The sequence below is a fragment of the Pieris brassicae genome, chromosome 6, assembly GCF_905147105.1.
Source record: "Pieris brassicae chromosome 6, ilPieBrab1.1, whole genome shotgun sequence".
NCBI classification, from domain to species: Eukaryota; Metazoa; Arthropoda; class Insecta; order Lepidoptera; family Pieridae; genus Pieris; species Pieris brassicae.
This window is the reverse complement of record NC_059670.1, coordinates 18,916,737-18,936,086: the sequence shown is the minus strand read 5'-3', so window position 1 is coordinate 18,936,086 and position 19,350 is coordinate 18,916,737. Positions and strand designations below refer to the sequence as shown.

At 34.3% G+C, this 19,350-nt stretch overlaps 2 protein-coding genes across 2 annotated transcripts in view; both read right to left on the bottom strand.

The window, feature by feature from the left end:
- Positions 1-1,748: 1,748 nt before the first annotated feature.
- Positions 1,749-5,294, bottom strand: LOC123711409 (sarcoplasmic reticulum histidine-rich calcium-binding protein-like). Its single transcript, XM_045663986.1, has 4 exons — positions 4,567-5,294; positions 3,933-4,152; positions 2,534-2,726; positions 1,749-2,259 (listed from the first exon to the last, which is right to left on the bottom strand). The coding sequence occupies exons 1-4, from the start codon at positions 5,167-5,169 to the stop codon at positions 2,118-2,120; spliced, it is 1,158 nt and encodes a 385-aa protein (XP_045519942.1). The 5' UTR covers positions 5,170-5,294; the 3' UTR covers positions 1,749-2,117.
- Positions 5,295-7,285: 1,991 nt separating this feature from the next.
- The window catches only part of LOC123710947 (protein O-mannosyl-transferase TMTC1-like), a 105,880-nt gene continuing 93,815 nt past the window's right edge, over positions 7,286-19,350 (bottom strand). Inside the window, exons 7-15 of the mRNA XM_045663287.1 lie at positions 18,884-19,073; positions 18,485-18,606; positions 17,770-17,937; positions 16,927-17,040; positions 15,622-15,765; positions 11,785-11,984; positions 10,487-10,637; positions 8,957-9,056; positions 7,286-8,360 (exon numbers count right to left, since the gene is read on the bottom strand). Of these exons, the coding sequence (XP_045519243.1) occupies positions 8,127-8,360; positions 8,957-9,056; positions 10,487-10,637; positions 11,785-11,984; positions 15,622-15,765; positions 16,927-17,040; positions 17,770-17,937; positions 18,485-18,606; positions 18,884-19,073 (1,423 nt within the window). The 3' untranslated portion in view covers positions 7,286-8,126. The remainder of the gene's footprint in view (positions 8,361-8,956; positions 9,057-10,486; positions 10,638-11,784; positions 11,985-15,621; positions 15,766-16,926; positions 17,041-17,769; positions 17,938-18,484; positions 18,607-18,883; positions 19,074-19,350) is intronic.

Sequence of the window (19,350 nt, the reverse complement as noted above, 5' to 3'; positions counted from 1 at the left end):
TTTAACATAGCATCTTAGGTATGAGATGGTACTTAACAATGATTTTTTGTTTGCGTATACACATAGATAACATTCACCTTTGATTTCTTTCGGGAATTTCGAAATTTAATTTCTAGAATTTAGACTGGCCAGTCATACTGGGCTTCAAAACAAAATTATAATATCAAAATATCAAGAAATAACACTTTTTGAACGGATTAAAGCTATGTATTATTATTAAAACTTATAGTTATTTACATAATTCTAAATTTTTAAATTACACGTACTGAGTAAGTACGTACTACGTAAGTAAGTCACCGTGACCACCCACACTGAAAAGTATGCGAAACGTCGGAAAAATTTAAAATTTAGAATTATGTAAATAACTATATGTTTTAATAATAATACATAGCTTTAATCCATTCAAAAATGTTTTTCTTAATGTGTAAAAGCTATTTTAACAAAAGACAATACTATCAAAATTTCATCTAAACACATCAAACTAAATGGAAGTAGGCGGGTAGGTAGAAACATCCAATAAAGGGTAAAACCAACGTTACCACGAATCTAGACTGTTCATTCGTGTCAAGATTTGATACCGATTTTATTTAAAAAGTAAACGTGTACAGTTATGCCCTGATAGAGGAATAAATAAAAAAACAAATAAATAGGAACGTTTTTATGACAATATCAAAAATATAAAACCCGTTATCAAATAATACTCACAAACGTTGGCGGCTGTATACTCGTTGAAAGCACGGAGATAAAATCTTTTAATTGCAACGAGTACAACCGCCGTTAAGATTGTGTGACCAATAGAATAATACTTAAACAATTTTTAATGAGGTTAGGCAATAGGACTGTATTTTACAAGCATTCTTAATTAAATCTGCATTTGAACGTCTCATTCACGTTTCTATACAGCGCGGAGATTGAATACTCAATGGCGAGAGAGGTACAGTAAAGAACACAACTTAGCAGCTTTGTCGCTTAATTGTGAACGGAACACTGATTGAATTGTAATGAATCGAAGCAACGTTGTGCTTCAAAATATATTTGTTTCACGATCAAGGCTAGGTATCCCTGCTTATATCTTTTGCTACTTATATCAGATGATTCAGTGTGTATGACTAATATAGACTCCACTCGATCAGGTTCCGTTAAGATATTGTCTTCCCCAAAGCGTTGAACCAGATCAAATGCATAACTATTTTTGCTTAGTGCGTCTAACTAAATTACAGTTACATTCGTTGAAGCAAAGTCATAGACAAAAATTATTCTCGAATTGTCTACGATAACTTATAGGTAAGGCGAAACAATTATACTTCGTTTGATAACGCCTTGAATGTGGACAAAACTTTAAATGGTAATACATATATTGCCGAACAACTTTTTAATCATAAATATTGTTTGCTTACTCTTAGTACTAAAATCACGGTTTGGTTTTATAGATTTAAATATTCTCATGACAGGAGTCTAAAGTCCGTTTGCCGGCAGTCACCAGATACCGTAAATAACTAATATAATAAAAATAATTTAGTTTTTAATAGTAATTTAGTTATAGAAACATTACAAAAGTTTTAAGTTTAATCTCAACAATTATGACCATCCAGACAGTAAAGTATTCTCGAATGATTATATTTAAATAAACTTCAAACTAACACGTATTTCGGCTTTAACCTATTTTATATATGGTCAGAAAGTATCATCATACTGGAGAGCTGATATGATGTAAAGATTACAGAATTGAAAATATTCATTTCTGTATTTTTAATAATGATTTTTGCTTATTTATTTTGAATAAGACCTGGTAACCTACTAACAAACCAATAGCGGAAATATAAAATCGATTATGACATCCTTAGAAACATTACGTATTATCGCAACGCAATTAGAAGATAGCTAATAACCAATGGCATTTTAGTTCTGTTTAATATTGTCCGAAGGAGAATCCTGAAGGACTACTCTATAAAAGCAGTAATGATTCCATTGGATACTACTAAACTATTCGTCAATTAAAAACTATTACAGTCAGAAAACCTGAATTCGGTATCGCTATTTGATAAAATATTGTAACGAATAACAAGCGCATTTTTAGTACAGGGTACAAATCACCTTAAACTAGTTTTTATATTAACTTAGTCTTTCTTAGCGTAAGCCCAATGAGAGCCACCTTCTTTGCCTCCCTTCTTGCCGTGCTGTGAGTGATGTGAATGATGTTCTTCATGTCCAGATTTACCCTTGTGGCCTCGGTGGTCAGCGTCTACATGACCCTTTTTGCTGTTGGAAAAAAAGAATTTGAGATCCTAGTACCCAAGTTTTACCGGTTTACCATTATTTATATCGTATTAGCCGATAAGTCATACATAAAGTTTTGTTAAAAGTTTTTTCAAACTTCCCAATTCCAAGGAAACCTTTTGATACAATTCTACAAAAGCAATCTTTAAAAATAAGTATCCCATTTTTTCGACGGGGATAAACCCGTAATATTTAAAAATTGAATGACGTGAACAAATAGACCCTATCCCAGGTAGCAGGAACAAAAAATGCCTACCTGTATCCATTCTTGCCTTTCTCGACAAAATCGTGGCCTGCGTTTACGTGGTGCGCTTTTTTCTTGCCACTCTCGTTGGTAGCGTGTCGAGCATTGAATTTACCATACCGATGATGTTCACCTCCCTTGTGGAAGTCGTCGTAGAATTTATGCTCCTTGTGGAATTCGTCTTTGTGATACTTGTTATGGAAGCCTGTAAATATATGTTGCGTTTATATCTGTTAAGGCCTTTAGAGCAGTGTTTGCTAACTAGGTTCGCTACTGGAAGTAGGCTACCTGTAACCAAGCCACGACGTGTAAAACTGAGAGGTTGAGGGCATATGTTAGGTACATTGGTAATCTGAGGCCAAAGGCCGCCATTTTTCTTCTATATATTATTTATTTGAATATTTTCGGTGCTTTGGGTTGGAATAGCTATAATAAATACGGCGTCACATTTTTAATTATGTAAAAGAATAAACGAATCGCTAGAAAGCTTTCCAAAATTTGTACCATAAACAATCGTGATGGGTTAAAAACTTTTCGGACCACTTATGGAAGTGGAGCGCATCTTCATATAAAGTTTAAGTTATGTTACACAGGAATCAATAAAATATAGAATGATGAGATTTGTTTTTGCTATTAGCTATATACCCAAGTAGTTATTGTACGTGAGACCATGTTCAACCTGGAAGCTATATCTGCTTCAAATAATAAATATACTACATTTAATTGTAAACAGGCATTAGAGTCAGACTCAATTGTAGTAACTTTAGCTCTAGATCACGTCCATTTTACGTGTCTAAGTAATCACGTTTTATTTCAGAACAGATCTTACAATAACGTTTTGAAATCAATCACGAATTTCACATTCAATTAATATTGCATATTAGTGCATGAGTATTGCAGGCATTATAGCACGGCGCTTTTGTTAGATTTGCGGTCAAAGTGAAAGTGTAACAGGTGTTACACAATGTTATTTTGTTCCGAACTGATTGACCTCTTGGGACAAACTATTGTTTCGCGGACTTCTAGAATTAGTGACGTAAGTTATGGATAATTGATTTGGTATGAAAGTTTGAGGAGAAATCTATTTTTTATAACTATATTTGGGTAAAATAGACTAATTGCTAATAAGTGTATATGCTATGATTACATAATATTAACCGATAAAGATTTTATTTTGTAAGTGTAATCATTGTTAGATTAATTTTGGAACAAAAGCAAATAATAATAATAATCAACTTAAATAAAATAAATCAATGGCGCTACAACCTTTTTAGGTTTGGGACTCTGAATTCTGTATTTGTTAATCGCAAAAATAGGCAAGTAGGTGATCAGCCTTCTGTGCCTAACGCACGCCATCGACTTTTTGGGTCTAAGGCAAGACGGTATGATCAAAAATTATACTAAATCATACCCTTAGTTTTGTGTCCTTTTTTGTGTCCCTTTTTCTCGTCGAAGTGTGCCCCTCTCTGCCCAAAAGCCTCCTCTTGATGACTTCCCTTATGTCCTGCAAGGTCATGGTGTTTTTTCTTTTTACCAGCTGCTTCCTCATATTCTTTCCGATGGTGCTCGTCAGTTTTGTGACCTTTGCCACCTTTGTCTACGTAGTGGTCTGTTTTGGTACCTTTGACAACCTGAAATAAGAGTTATTTGAAATTTGGAACATAATATCAATAAAGTTTATTTTTATTAATATTTCATTTTAAAGTCTCATTTATTCTATCAGTAACTAATATTATTGACGTGACTTAAAATACAACATAGGCCTCAATTAAACGTATATTTTGTGTCATTATAAGCACTTATCTTGTAACTCATATGCCTTGGGGATAGTTGAGAAGCTAATTATAACTTAACCTAGACATGTATTTATGAAAGGAAACAGACAAAAAGACAACAAGTGCTAATGACATCTAATTTGTAAAACACTATTTATAGAAATTGGTTCGAAGGTTATTTGTTTCAGTATCAAATATTAATGAGTCTGGTCCTTTAAGATTTATATGAATATGTACCTGTATAATAAATAGTAAAAAAATTGTATGTACCTTGCCTCCTTGTGCATCAAAGTGACTGGCTTCTTGCGCGTGACCCAATCCTTGTTTATGCGCCGAGGCATGTGGATTGTGATTTACTACAACGTGACCAGCAGCTGGGGTCAAATCTTCCTTCTGTTCATAGAACAATACACCTGCTGGCGGTTCATTGCTGAACTGTATTGGTCTGGTGTTAGCTACTGGTGATAGATTTACAGGCGCTGAAACAACTTCTATGGGATCTGGACTAACTCCAAACGTGAGGGGTCCTGGGTTTATTTGCGTATTTAAATGACGGGCGATCCGAGTATTTCCGGGTAAATACCTATGGTAGTGTTCAGCACTAGCCGCTAACATTTCCTGATAAGATGGAGCTGGGTAGGACCCTTCTTCAAACGGTTCATAGACTTCATATTGATGAATTGGCACCGGAGCTCGCTTAGACCTCTCGTGTCCACGTTTCACCCGAATATGTTCCTCATATGGACCTTCGACGTCACGCTTGTCGATGTGATAATCATTATAATCTTCTACATCTTCTTCCTCTACCCAAGGTTCGGAATCTGCCAACGCGAAGGAAAGTATCGAGATCGCGAAAATGCAGATTGCCCGCATTTTCGTAGGCCTTTCACTAGATTGTCTCGAGAGCGGGTGACACGTCTTTATAGCTCGGGCAGGGTAAACACACTGTGTGCACTTGACGGTTGGCAGCGATCGGCGCACGCGCAGGTTAACTCACTATCGGAACTATGAAGTGTAGAAAGCGTCTAAGCCGATGCAAATTGGTTTTGTTTACGCGGTTAACCGAATATAATAAACAATGACCGTGAATTTTTAGGCGTAAGATTTACAAATCTCGGTGCTTATTTAATTAAATCCACCGCCTTCATCAATTCAATTTCGGTTGATTTCTATTTAATTTCGATGATATTTTTATTGCAAAAAGTTCCGTAACTTGGCTTTAAGCCTTGGCCGATATTTTTGATTGTACAATAAATAATAGTTATTTCGTTTTATGAACTCAACGTCCAAAAATCGAAATCGATGTAGATACCTGATTTTTAATTCAATATGTATGTGTATGTATGAATATTACATATTAAGTAGTCCCGGCTAAAATTAGTATAGCAACATTTAAACTACCTTTTACTACTTCTATCCATATAAGCGATTCAATCATGGAAGAGTAACACTGGCGTATTTATTATTGTAGGTAATGTATTATAATTTTACGTAAGAGCCTAAAATAAAAAGGACTTAATTAATAAAGCGATATAACGTCTCTTATAATCTCAGTGCTTGGTATGGTATGGTTTGTGGACTCAGTTTCCACACTTAGACACTCAATAGGTCCGTTATACTAAAGTCCTGGCTAACTAAGCCAGCCTAACTCCTTCCCATCTTAGTGGTTATTGAAGTATTCTAATATTAAATTTTCCCTCCCGAAATAAAATTCGTAAATAATAAAATCGTAATTACATACTGTGAGGGATTATGACATTACACAGAAATGTACTTCCATAATAGCATTATCACTGTCGACTAATTGCCAGTTAAAACTTATCCAAGTACAATCTGTTGCAGTATTATACATTTTGAGTAATTCGACTTTCTACGTCGTGATAACTGCACTTTCTATTGTCATAATTCTAAACATAGATATGAATAAATTTCTTAAATTAAATTCATGCAATGTGATTCAATCGTGAATATCATAAAGGGAAAAAATAATATATTACAACTCACAAACGTATATTATATTACAGACATATAAACCTTTCCGTAGAAGCGAACTCGGTTGTCGGTCGGTTGTATGTAGGCCTCGTGAATAACAAAAGTCAGTCATTGAAAAATAAATCAAAAAGCCATTGTCTAACTCTCATACTTTTAAGGCATTTAATTAAATCGTTACGGCGACCTTAATTTTGTATTAAATAATTTAAAGTAAACTTATTTATGTATATTTTTTAACTTTTTATATATTGCATGCTGTTAGCCTAACATGGGCCTGCAATGAACCTTTGTAAGGTATTGGAGGAGGCCTATTCCCTAAAATATAATTAAGAATTTATTTTATAATTATTAAAATGTAACATTGTTAGAAATAAAAGGCTTTATTTTTATTGTTAATCTATCAGTTATAATTTTACCAGTTTTAAAGCATTGTAAGAAAGCGAAAGAGCAGTGTCACCACTAGACAATAGTGAATTGGATTTGGAATTAATTGGTTGTGGCTTTTTCTATATCTGCTTTCTTCTTGTAAATATATATTTATATATTATATAGCTAAAAAATCGACGGCGTGTCAGGCACAGAAGGCTGCTCACCTACACTACTACTAATTATCAAGGTACATGAAGCTGAGGAAAGCCGAAAGATTGTACGGTTTTTTTGGCTGAACAAAACTCCTATATAACGATAATATAATAAGACCCAAAGTTTTACATAAAAACAATTGCGACACGATTTTAGACTTAATTAAAGTTTTTTGTGCAATTGAAATTAGTAACAATCAGCGGGACGCCTAAACAAGGTGATTCTTTTTAAGTACTTGCTTTTTGTGAAATATTATTGCATTGTTTACAAACAACGGTCTAGTTGAGTTTTTGCAGTTTATTAAATTGAAAGGATGTAACAAGAATGCGGGTAGAAAAACTTTGTCAATCGCTTAATTGACACTACCCTCATTTTTCGTGTAAGAAAAAATCTGATACCATAAAATAAAAATCACTTTCACGATTTCAGCTTTATTTTACAATCTTAAATAAAATATTTCTTATAAAATAATCATTACATTATCAATCGTATTTTACATTTGACTGAAGTAATATTTCAACTTATATATGAAACGCCTTAAAATAACGATTAAAGACCGGTTATAATTAATAAAATATTAAACATACTTTTAACACAAAGCAGTAACAGCCCTAGTACTCGATAGCGCCCAATAGCGATAGCGAACTCGATTTCACTATTGGGTTTTTATACTGAACAGCTGGTTCCACAGTTGTGGTGAACCAGCTGCCCATTGAAGTATTACGAAACAACGACTAAGGATCCTTCAAGAAAGTACCAATTGTTAAAAGACGTATGTTCTCGGAGTATGTTTGTATCTCTTTTTTTAATAGAAAAGGGGGCAAACGGGCAGGAGGCTCACCTTATGTTAAGTGATACCGCCGCCCATGGACACTCTCAATATCAGAGGGCTCGCGAGTACGTTGCCGGCCTATTAAGAATTGGTCTTTATATCAGGTGAGTCTCTTGTCCGTTCTATAAAAATAACTCGACTTTCGGTGGTCTTGTCAATACCATGTATTGTTTCTCTTCATAAACTCTTCAGCGTCGCTAAGTTCAACCTTAAAAACTTATGTATGTAGTAATTTATAGAATAGATTTTACTTTCAAGTTGTTCATTTCTGAATTTCGTTTTCGGTTGACAAATGATTGACGGATACAGAACTCCCAGACTAAATAGTGAAAATTTGGTTTAACGGAGTTTTCAAGGTCCGCTATCGAGAGAGTACCTTCACCCAAAACGACTTAATATTAATCACAATCTATGTTCCTTATACCTAGTAAGTCTTTAAATGGTCTGAAACCAAAGCAAATGGGTCGAGCCCATTCCTGTTCAACGGACAACTTTTGTGTTTTGTCTCGGATTTGTTGTGTGTGGGTTTGAATTGGGGGTTCGTTGTCGCTGGGAGAGTTTGACATTCGGACTTTACGTTAACGTCTGTATATTCGTTATTACGATATGCATGTGCCGATACTTCGAGGTGGCTGTGATGGAGACATGTAGATTTTGACTGAAATTGTAATAAACCATCATTAAATTATGGATTAACTGCTTGGCGAACAGATACGCGATAGAGGATATGGAATGTGAAATATAGTAAATTTTTACATGAATTTCAACATAAAGGTTTAGAAGATGGACTGCCTTAAAGTGGATTGTCCCAGATATGTTGTTAGTTGATTAAAACGTAAGAATTTTCAAAACAAGTGTTTCGTACAAAATAATTGTAAAAGAATATAATATATTTTAACCAACCGCAAAATAATCGAAGATTGTATTGTCTTTTACACATTAAGAAAACAATTTTTAAACGTATAATTTATACAGCTTATAGCTTTATTTTTAGGAAAAATTTAAATTTAAAGTTTATAATACATAGCTTCAATCCGTTTAAAAAGTGTTTTCTTAATCTAAGATTATCAATCCGACGTGTTTTTTTTGTATTTATGTTCCATTTTAGATTACTTTGGGTATAGAAATTGTTGCTGTAACATGTACTCAGGGCATTCTTTAGAAAAAAACCATATTGATGGATAAATAGATTAAAGGCGCGGTTATCGTTTAGGGAAATATATTTTAATCATTAAAATACTCTAAAAAACCTACCTGTGTTACACGTGTGTATCGCGCCGCCCGCCCTGCGAGCTCGGTCCTCAGCCTCCAAGCCCGCTCCGCTGCGCCGCCCGCCCCACGCCCACCCTGCCATCTACATCCGACAATAACTTGAACCGGAAATAGTATTTAACTGGAAATCGAGCCCAGGAACTTCAGTAATCAAATCCCATTGCAATAAATCTATTGGGACTGCATTACACAGGAAATATTATTAAGTGCGTACGTAAATCATATTGATGGGACGGATATCCGGCACAATCGTAGTATGCCAACATCAGCATAACGTTTCCAATACAAGGATAAATGATTTCCTTGAAGAACGGATTGAAATTTAATAATTTACCACGTTAAAAAGATTACAAAAATTATTTCTGACCAATCTCTTTTAAAACGTATTTATTTACACAAACAGCCAACCTTCAAAGAGACTCTCCGTCCTCAACCACCACTTAAGCACTGACTGGTCCGAAGGCCCCAGTGCTTAAGTGATGGTTGAGGTAAGTTTAAGGCGCTGTTGGCTTGAAGAGCCTTAACAGGGTTCAGCTAGGGCTCGACCGGATCTGCGCTTTTTCTCGCGACTCACTAGAGTGAGATAAGTACGCACCTTCCCCGGTGAAGGCGTTATTTTTCTCTCATGTGATGTTGCTTTGTGGCACTGGCGGCTTTTAATTTGACATTAGCTAATGTTATTGGATCGTTCGGACCCGTATCAGGGCTGGTCTTTTTTGTCGTGAAGGCGAACTTTGGAATACGTTGTCGAAGTGGCGTGTGGCCACCAACTTCATCGTGGAGACTAACGTTCCTCATGTAGAAGGACGCGCCGTTTGCGATCACATGAGTGAAGCGCCTGTAGCCAGTGGATATGGGAGGAGCCACAATGCCCGAAGACTACGCTGGCGTAGGTCATGCATGTTCGGAATATCTTTGCTAGAGTAGATCATGCATGGTCGCAATATCTTTTCTAGCGTAGGTCTTGCAAGGTCGCAATATATTTGCTAGCGTAGGTCTTGCAAGGTCGCAATATCTTTGCTAGCGTAGGTCTTGCAAGGTCGCAATATCTTTTCTAGCGTAGGTCTTGCAAGGTCGCAATATCTTTTCTAGCGTAGGTCTTGCAAGATCGCAATATCTTTGCTAGCGTAGGTCTTGCAAGGTCGCAATATCTTTGCTAGCGTAGGTCTTGCAAGGTCGCAATATCTTTTCTAGCGTAGGTCTTGCAAGGTCGCAATATCTTTGCTAGCGTAGGTCTTGCAAGGTCGCAATATCTTTGCTAGCGTAGGTCTTGCAAGGTCGCAATATCTTTTCTAGCGTAGGTCTTGCAAGGTCGCAATATCTTTGCTAGCGTAGGTCTTGCAAGGTCGCAATATCTTTACTAGCGTAGGTCATGCATGGTTGGAATATCTTTGTTAGGGTGTGTGACATCATCGCAGTTACTTGTAAGCGCAGATTGTAGGTGTTGCTACATAAGTGATCTCTTCCAGGCAACTATCGAGAAGAGCTAAAGAGAAATTACTAATATTTTACCTAGTGAGTAGATGCAGCAATCTCATCCTTTGTCCATCCCGACGCAGCAGCAAAGCGGCGGCTGTCAACGGAGGCAGAGCCGCACGACGAGACGTTAGATATGAAACTCGGACAGCACTTTGGTAATATTTTAGGGATAAAGGCCACAGACCTGAGAGGATGAGAAAAACAATTGTTTAGGTCTGAATATCCACAGTTGCTATCACAATTTGAAATCAACGAGTGGTAGCAACTGTCACTAGTTGATTTCAAATTTAAAATTGAAATTTTAATTATTTAAAAAAAATACTATGTAGGTTAAGAATCGTAAATACATACAGTATTATACAGTGTATACATACAGTATTTACGATTTTCTTAACTATTTGATTGTTACGATTACTAATAAACGTTACCAGTATTTTCCTTTAGTTTTTATAATTTATGAAACTCTGTTTATTTCTCTCTTTGTTTGTTATGTATGCCTATAAATACTTGTCACAGTAAATATTATATTTTTCTTGTAAGCTTTTGTAAATGAATGAATGTTCAAGATTGTGTCTTGGAAGAGGAAAATGTTTCCTTGTATAAGTCTAGCAAGCAGAATTTCATCATTTGAAGATTTTTTGAAGTCTAATTAAACAAGAGAACAGTATTCTTATGTGTCAAAGAAAATCATATATATATTTCAAGTAAAAATATTTATCGTTGGAAAACAAATAAACGTCACATTATTCCGTTACGCGCCATCTTTTTCTTGACGGTTGATTCGAAGATATTCGAAGCCATTAATAACCAAAATATATAATAACGATAACAATGATAGTAATAATTATAATAGGTAAAAGGTATAAGGTAAAATTAAATAATTGTATTATTTGTATTCATGTCTATGATAATAAAAGCCTTATGTTAAACTTGATCTAATTTAACTTTACTTAACCAATTTCTGTAAAGTTGCATATAGTAGATCATTTTTCGAAAAATAAGGTCATAAAGAATAGTATATAGTTTCCCTTCTTACGTGTGTACATGCACACATTTTTTTGTAAGTCTTTGTAGTTTGGTTTTATTAATTGGTAAACAAACTAGAAAATTTCAGATTCTTAATCGATCGTTTAATGTAAAAACCGTCTTTATGGTATATTGTATATAAACTAACTGTCTTAGGCCGAGTTGAGTATGCTGAGTTAACATGGCTTTAAATGTTGGGTTCGAGGACGAAAAATAATAGTTTTGTAGTATTCTGTATTGCACTATGTACCTTCACCTAATACAAAAATTTACAGAAGAAAAATCTTTTTTTATACGATTCTCACCTTTTCCCTTCAGCCAGTTCCCGTAGCGATAATAATGTTCCCAGTTGCGTGGCTCCAGGTCTAAAAGGCGGCGCAAAGCGGCGTGCTTGTCTTGTCCAGCAGCTGTCAGGAACATCTCCACGTGGGCAGGGACAAACCGAGGCTCCAGGGAGATGCAGCGCTCCAGCATCTTCAAGGATTCCGCGATGCGATTCTTCTTGCTAAAATATATACTATATTTACTTAACACTTTGTTTTAACAATACTCGACTTGGAAACATTGTTTTGCACAATTTCTATTAAAAAATATCTTATTAATAAATAAAAAAATATTTTATGAAAATAAAATTTGGTAAGGGCTGGGCCCTTTTCAAAAATCCGTGGCGCTAGAACCTTTTAGGTCTAGGCCTCAGATATGTGTATGTCTTGCGTATTTTTTTCTTAATAGACAAGTGGGATTTGTCTTGTGTGCCTGAAACACACTCGACTTTTTGGGTATAATTCTAATCTAATGGGTATGACTGAGAACTGGGATGACCACTCAGGGGCTGGAGCAGTACTCCTTTTCTTTCAGACTTGTCAAAAAGTCTTTAAATTTTTCGTACATTAAACAAGTTAACGAGTACTAAAAATTTAACTAAATCTTATGCAAAGGATTTTAACGAGAATTTATTTGCTGCTAGATAAGTCACCGTTAACAAAATTTGATTTTATTTGTTCGTGTTATTAAATAAATATTGCAAATATAAAATGTACAAATTATTGCACAATGCTTGTAAAAATCCATGAAGGCAACTGTTAAGTTATGACGAATTCAGAAGTAAAGTTTAGATGAATTTCGATAAGAGTTTATTTTTTGTTTTACCCTACAATTATAATTATACTATAAGTAATGTAAAATTCATTTAAAAAATAAATAGTTTATGAATAATCTCGGTCCATCTGTTGATCTTGCATTCGTTGCGAAATATTAAGAGTAAACTTTTGCAAGCTTTACTTTGACGTCACGACTTTGTTGCATTCGGTCGTTAGCTGATTAGCTAAGTACATAGTACTAAGCAATTTGTTATGAAATTCTTTTTTTTTTAAATTTATGGATACAGAGTCCTTCAGCGGGAGTCATAGAGATTACAATATTACATAAAGTTCTTAAAAGTATGTAATGGAATTTATTATTATATAACATTTTTACTTTAAATATTCTTAAACAATTAGTAATACGAAGTAGTTAATGCAAATTAAGTATAAGATATTAAAACTAAATGACATAACATAAAAATACTCTATACAATTGCACTATACTAACGAAAAATAATTAGACTTGTTCAACTGTTTGAAGTAAATTTAAACACAGCAAAAAAAAAAAAATAATTGAGGGCTGAGGAAAACTCAATGAATTTTCTTCTGTAACATCACTAATGACACTGACAATGACAATGTTGGATGTTTGAAATTATTTTATTAAAATTATCAAGAATACAACATTTAAAGTTGCATTATTATAAAAAAAAATTCGTAAAAAATAAATTATTTACTTATTTTAAAAACTAATGCTAGTCATTTATTGACGACACATATTTATGTATTTTATAATGTCGTTTTGTTTTAAGTGGATCAAAACATTTTATTACTAACACCACAGCCTGCTGCTCAAACGTATAATAATATAATAAACGTACTTTGCGATGGAGCCGCTTTCACTATAAAATAATAAAAATAAAAATCATTTATTTCAGACCATTATAAGTCCATAATACTAAGTAAGTAAGTAAGTAGAGATACTTATAACTATGTTAGCAAAGTTATTAAAACATTTGATTGAAAGATTCGATGCACGAGGTACAAAGGCATGTATATGAACCCAGTGTCTCAAAACAGCAGACTATAGCCTTAAATTTTTCGTTATGAACTTTGGTCTCCAGCCATTCACGGGGCTTATTCTGCAGATCGAAATTTCCAGAAAGAAAATGTTACAATCAAAAATGCACTGTGTTTTCTTTTGCGACACCGCCACCTATACATAAATAATCCTTAGAGCCGCTTCTGCAGCACTGGTGAAACCGTAGAACTTGCACTAGTAGATACGGCGATGTTTCTCGTTTACCATTTTAAAAATAGAATGACGCATAGAAAAAATGAAATGAATCATGGTTTTCGAAAAACAAATGCGAGAGACAAAAAATTGAATTTGGAATTCCTAACCAAAGAGGTTGATATTTGAGGTCAAAGTGGCCAGTACGACAAAACGCCAATTTCATATGTAAGGACCTAATATTATTCCTGTTGTAATGTAAATAATAATTGTCAACAAAACAAGTATAAAAAGCACATGTCAGCCATATGAGTCAACATAACCTGGAATAAATTCTGGAGCAATAGAGAAACCCTTAAATCAGAATTACCTTTAAAACTTAAGAAAAAAATAATTCACTCATATGTAATACCTTGTCTGCCAGATATGGATTAACAATAACTACACCAAAAACACAATACAAGTGTGCCAGAAGGCGATGGAAAGGAGTCTACTAAACATACATACATACAAAAATAATAGATGCTTTAGAATATTCGTAAAAAAAATTCAACTGGGCGGGTCATATTGCATGGACAAGGAAAAATGGACACCAAGGGTTACATGGCAAGGACCAACAAATAAAAGATTAAGAGGTAGACCAAAGGAACAATGGATTGATGAAATAAAAAGAAAAGCCGGTGAAAACTGGATCACCAAAGCAAAAGACAGACAGCAAAACGGAGGAGGGAGAATTTATATACATTGAAATTATGAATTATGATTGGAATTTCAATTTAAGGATTATTAATAGTAATATTTTATTTTTTAATGCAAGCACATATGTTAATAATCAATGATATGATATTGTTACGAGCTAGGGGATCGGATAGAAAATGCCGTGGATTTATTCAAGGGTTTATTTCTTGATAAATCAATGAGGAATTTATGGGCACAAAATTAATTGCAGAGATTCACTAATAACACACAAAAACACAGTCACTAATTACTTCACTTATGCACACTTCACACTGTACTTTATCACTTGTATTCACTTTATTCGCACTTTATCGCTTCGGTGTTTCGCTCTTGTTATCGCATTCAAAACTAAGGCGACTAGTCGCGTTTCGGCTCGCTTATATATCCCTGGGAATAGTTCTAAACAATATTCGAGAACTTTCTAGGCGGGCTTGCTACTGAGTAGCGATTGCACAATTCTAGAACGTCCGCACTCTTTATCTCTTTCGCACGTTGCTCCGTCCTTGTCGTACGGCGTTCTAGAGTGCTCGTCTAGTTTCGAGAAAGTTCTGATCTTCTCTCTCTCTCTCTCGTGTCATTTCTCATGACTCACACACACATGGTCTCACACCTAGAAAGTTCGGTCTAGAATATTCCTTCATCAAAGGGGTATAACGAGGCCTGAAAACGGGTCTCCTGAAAACTGCACCACTCGACTACACATGTTCTGAAACTGACTGAAAAAATGTTTCAGCTTCCTGAAAACTAGGGTAACATTATGGAAATTACAATTTTCTAATATGTGATTCACCCTCTCCTGAAACGGTCAGAAATCATATTACAGCCTGCTGAAAAGTTCTCTAAGTAGTGGAAAAATCTAGAAACATTGTAGTCGACCCGTCTTCGTAACAATATACTTGTTTAATATATTATTCATTATGGTAATAAAGAGAAAAGCTAAGAGGCTATAATAATTATAATAATGACTGAATTAGTATGAACTGACATTTCAGGAGCTTGGCTTCACATTTTATTTGATAATAAACTGGCTATTTCCGGTTTCATCTGCCTTAAAGCGCTGCAATTAGATTGCTCTGTAAGTAACTGACCGATAAAGCCTCGCCAGGTTATAGTGCGCGTTGAGATGCCTCGCGTTGTACCGCAGAGCCAGAAGGAAATGGTGCTCAGCGCGTCCCGACCAGACTTCGAGCGTGCCCAGGTTATTGTGCGCGCTCGCGTAACTTGGCCACAGTCTGTAATATTACGTTTAGGCTTAAGGTATTTGTTCCTCTAAGGAAATGAAGGTATTGCGTCCCGTTCACAAAAAATGGGCATGGCCCGCTAGTTTTATGTTATTTTTTTTGTAGATACATATGTAGTTCAATAATACATGTTATCAAAGTTGCTGTTGTATGTCTTACAAAGCCATACGTGACTAAAATATGTTCCTAAGTAAAATATTCGTTGTTTAAAAGTTGTATAGACACAAATACATGTATTGTATTTTTTCCATGTCGTGTGTTCTCTGTGTCGTGTTTCTTTAAAAGTAAAATAAAATAAAATGCTAAGAAAAACATTTCTATAAAATATAGAAAGTTGTGGGTACTTGAACAAAAATTTTTTTTATGTAGGTATCTTACAAATTTAGTACAAATATATATATGTGACGAAAATTTAGTCTTTTTAGTTACTTTATCAACTCGATTTCACAAATCGAAAAATGCTGAATAAAACGATTTCTTTGTAATTGTTTTTGGACACAAGAACATATTTGTTTCATGATAATTTCTCAATCAAATAGGCAAGTAGGTGATCAGCCTCCTGTGCTTGACGCACGCCGTTTTAGGTCTAACGCAAGCGGTTTTCCTTCATTGTCCGAGCTAAGATAGATATCATAGATAGATAGATACCACAAAAAAACGTGATTATATAATCTGTGATTTTTCTATAGAGCATTTAACTGACTAAATTCTTTAAAAATGTGAAGGATATTATTATGCGCAATAAAGTCAAACAACTAGTTTATTCACAAAAAAAATGTGATTCTATAATCTGTGATTTTTCTATAGAGCATTTAACTGACTAAATTCTTAAAAAAATGTGAAGGATATTATTATGCGCATTGAAGTCAAACAACTAGTTTATTCATAAAAAAATAATGTGATTCTATAATCTGTGATTTTTCTATAGAGCATTTAACTGACTAAATTCTTAAAAAATGTGAAGGATATTATTATGCGCAATAAAGTCAAACAACTAGTTTATTCATAAAAAAATAATGTGATTCTATAATCTGTGATTTTTCTATAGAGCATTTAACTGACTAAATTCTTTAAAAAAATGTTAAGGTTATCATTATGCGCAATAAGAAATTAGTATAGAACCGAATAAAATAAGTAACTATAACAACTTACCGCAACGCTTCTTTATAATGTTTAATTGCGTTCTCTTGTTGCTCGATGTCTTTCAGGAAGTTTGCAAAATTGTAATGCAATTTTGCGTTGTGAGGCAAAACGGCTAGGTCAGCTCTGAAATTTTTAACAAATAATATCGTTTCGTTGCTACAAATACCAGTCGTAATTATTATTAAATAAATAATTATTTGGTTGTACGTGAGTGGTAAATGTAGAGTGAACGTAATATCCTGTTCCCGAAACCCCCAGGAACCGTATCTTTTTAACCGTATTTTTATAACTTGGATTTTATATGTAGAAGTTGTTCAAGGTATTATGTATTTAATTTATCAAAACTTTGAAATTATACAAATATATACTTTACTAGCGAACCAGACACACGTTGTCCTGCATATTTCAAGCGATTAGGATTTAAACAAAGTGTGAAAATACTGACTGCAGCGCCATCTGCTGGACTGATTTGTGAATATAAACCATCGACTGCTCCCAAACGAATACAAAACATTCAAATTGGTCTAGTCGTTTAATGGAGTTCAGTGACATACACACGTACAGTAGAATTATATATATGTAAGCTATCCTATATTTTCAGTTAGATCAAACTGTACATTGTGTGCAAATTTGATTGAAAGCGGTCAAGTAGTTTAGGAGTCCATAGCCGCCAAACAACGTGACGCGTAATTTATGTATATCAAGATATTATTACTATTTGGAAAAAAGTTTCAATATGTTTGTATTCGTAACACGAATAATCAAAATATAAACATTTTTTTATGTAAAACGTTAATTTTTTAGTTTTGAAGTAAATTTATTTTGTCTCGCCACACCTAAGACGAAATTTACCTAAGTATCGTCTCCCTCGTACGCCAGTCCTGGTTTCGCAGCACTGTACGTGCAGCCCCACCGGCCACCACCACGGCCACGCCAAGCGCCATCAGCCGCTTCCCACTCCCACCCCCACGACGCCATAACGCCTGCATCCCGCACACCGTCAGTAAGACTGAACCCACGCTGGAAATCATTTAGCATTTTTCAGCTGTGTACAGTTTTGATGTTATTGCCTCTGTGACTCTTGACTTGTTGGTAGTGCGTTCGAATCACGGGCAGCAATATATTTTATTCTAACAGCGCCAAAAGCTACAAAAGCTTCTTGCATATTAAGAAAATAACTACAAAGAAATCTGAGTATTGTCTTTGGTTAACATAGCTTTTACACATTGAAAGAAAATAATTTATTAAACAGATTAAAGCTATTTGTATTATTATAAATTTATAATTATTTACATAATTTGTACGCTAAACGTCGGAAATTTACGTATGAAATTTAAAATTATATAAATAATTATAAGTTTATAATAATACAAATAGCTTTAATCCGTTTAAAACAATATTTTCTTTAAAGAAATCAGAGGCCAAGACTTGGAGGGCTGGACAAAGTCTGATTATATATATATATATTGAAACTGGTAAAAAAATATTTATTTGATTTATATTAGTGAATTTAAAGAAGTCTTAAACTATTTATACACTTAAAAATGCAGGATATTTAAAAAAATACCTTGGTATATAAAGCACTCTTTCAGCGACCACAAAGCCCACCGTGACCAGTAAATTCGAAGCTGGCAAGTATGGAATGATGAGTAGCAATAGACCTGCAACTGCTGGTGTATGTCGTTGTAACTGAAAAAAAAAACTTTTAGGTCTTTTGGCCTGAACACAACACACAATATTTTCTATAACCGTGAAACAAATGGGTTTTTCAGCTCTTATTTTAGTTTGAATTACATTATCATCTTTATTTCGAAAAGACTGATGTTTTTGGATGTATCAATTATCTTTTAAAAGAGTGTTTATTTATACATGAATACTAAACATAGGCATAAACATTATGTTCACCTTAAATATTCATATTTAATTCGAAAGCAATGATGGCCTTACTGTGACTGGGAAGAAATACCTCTAAGTCCATAACAAATCTATAGGTCAAGGCCAGCAGGGCCAAAATAGCGGCGCCTGTGAGCAAATTCCTATAGTCCCAGAGTGTGGTCACGAGTGGCACTGAACCCATCTGCCAATCATGACTCAATGTCCAGGGACATATCAGGAGCCACCAGTTGAATGCGGCCAGGTAGCAGAATGTCAACAACCTGTAATAAGTCTCCGAATATCAGGAATCAGGAATATTAGTCTCCTTTTAACCGAACCGTCATATTTATGCATTATGATGTATTATTTATATTTAAATTTCGTATGTTTGTGTAAAAATTTACACTAAAACACAATATCGACAAGAACTGTATTTTGATCAGGTCTATTTTAACTAATTTTTTTCGAAATCGGTACAGTAGTTTTTATGTAATTCTCCGTAGTACGTTAGTCTTAAGTGCTAAACATTGGTGAGTGAAAAATTTGTACACAAGAATG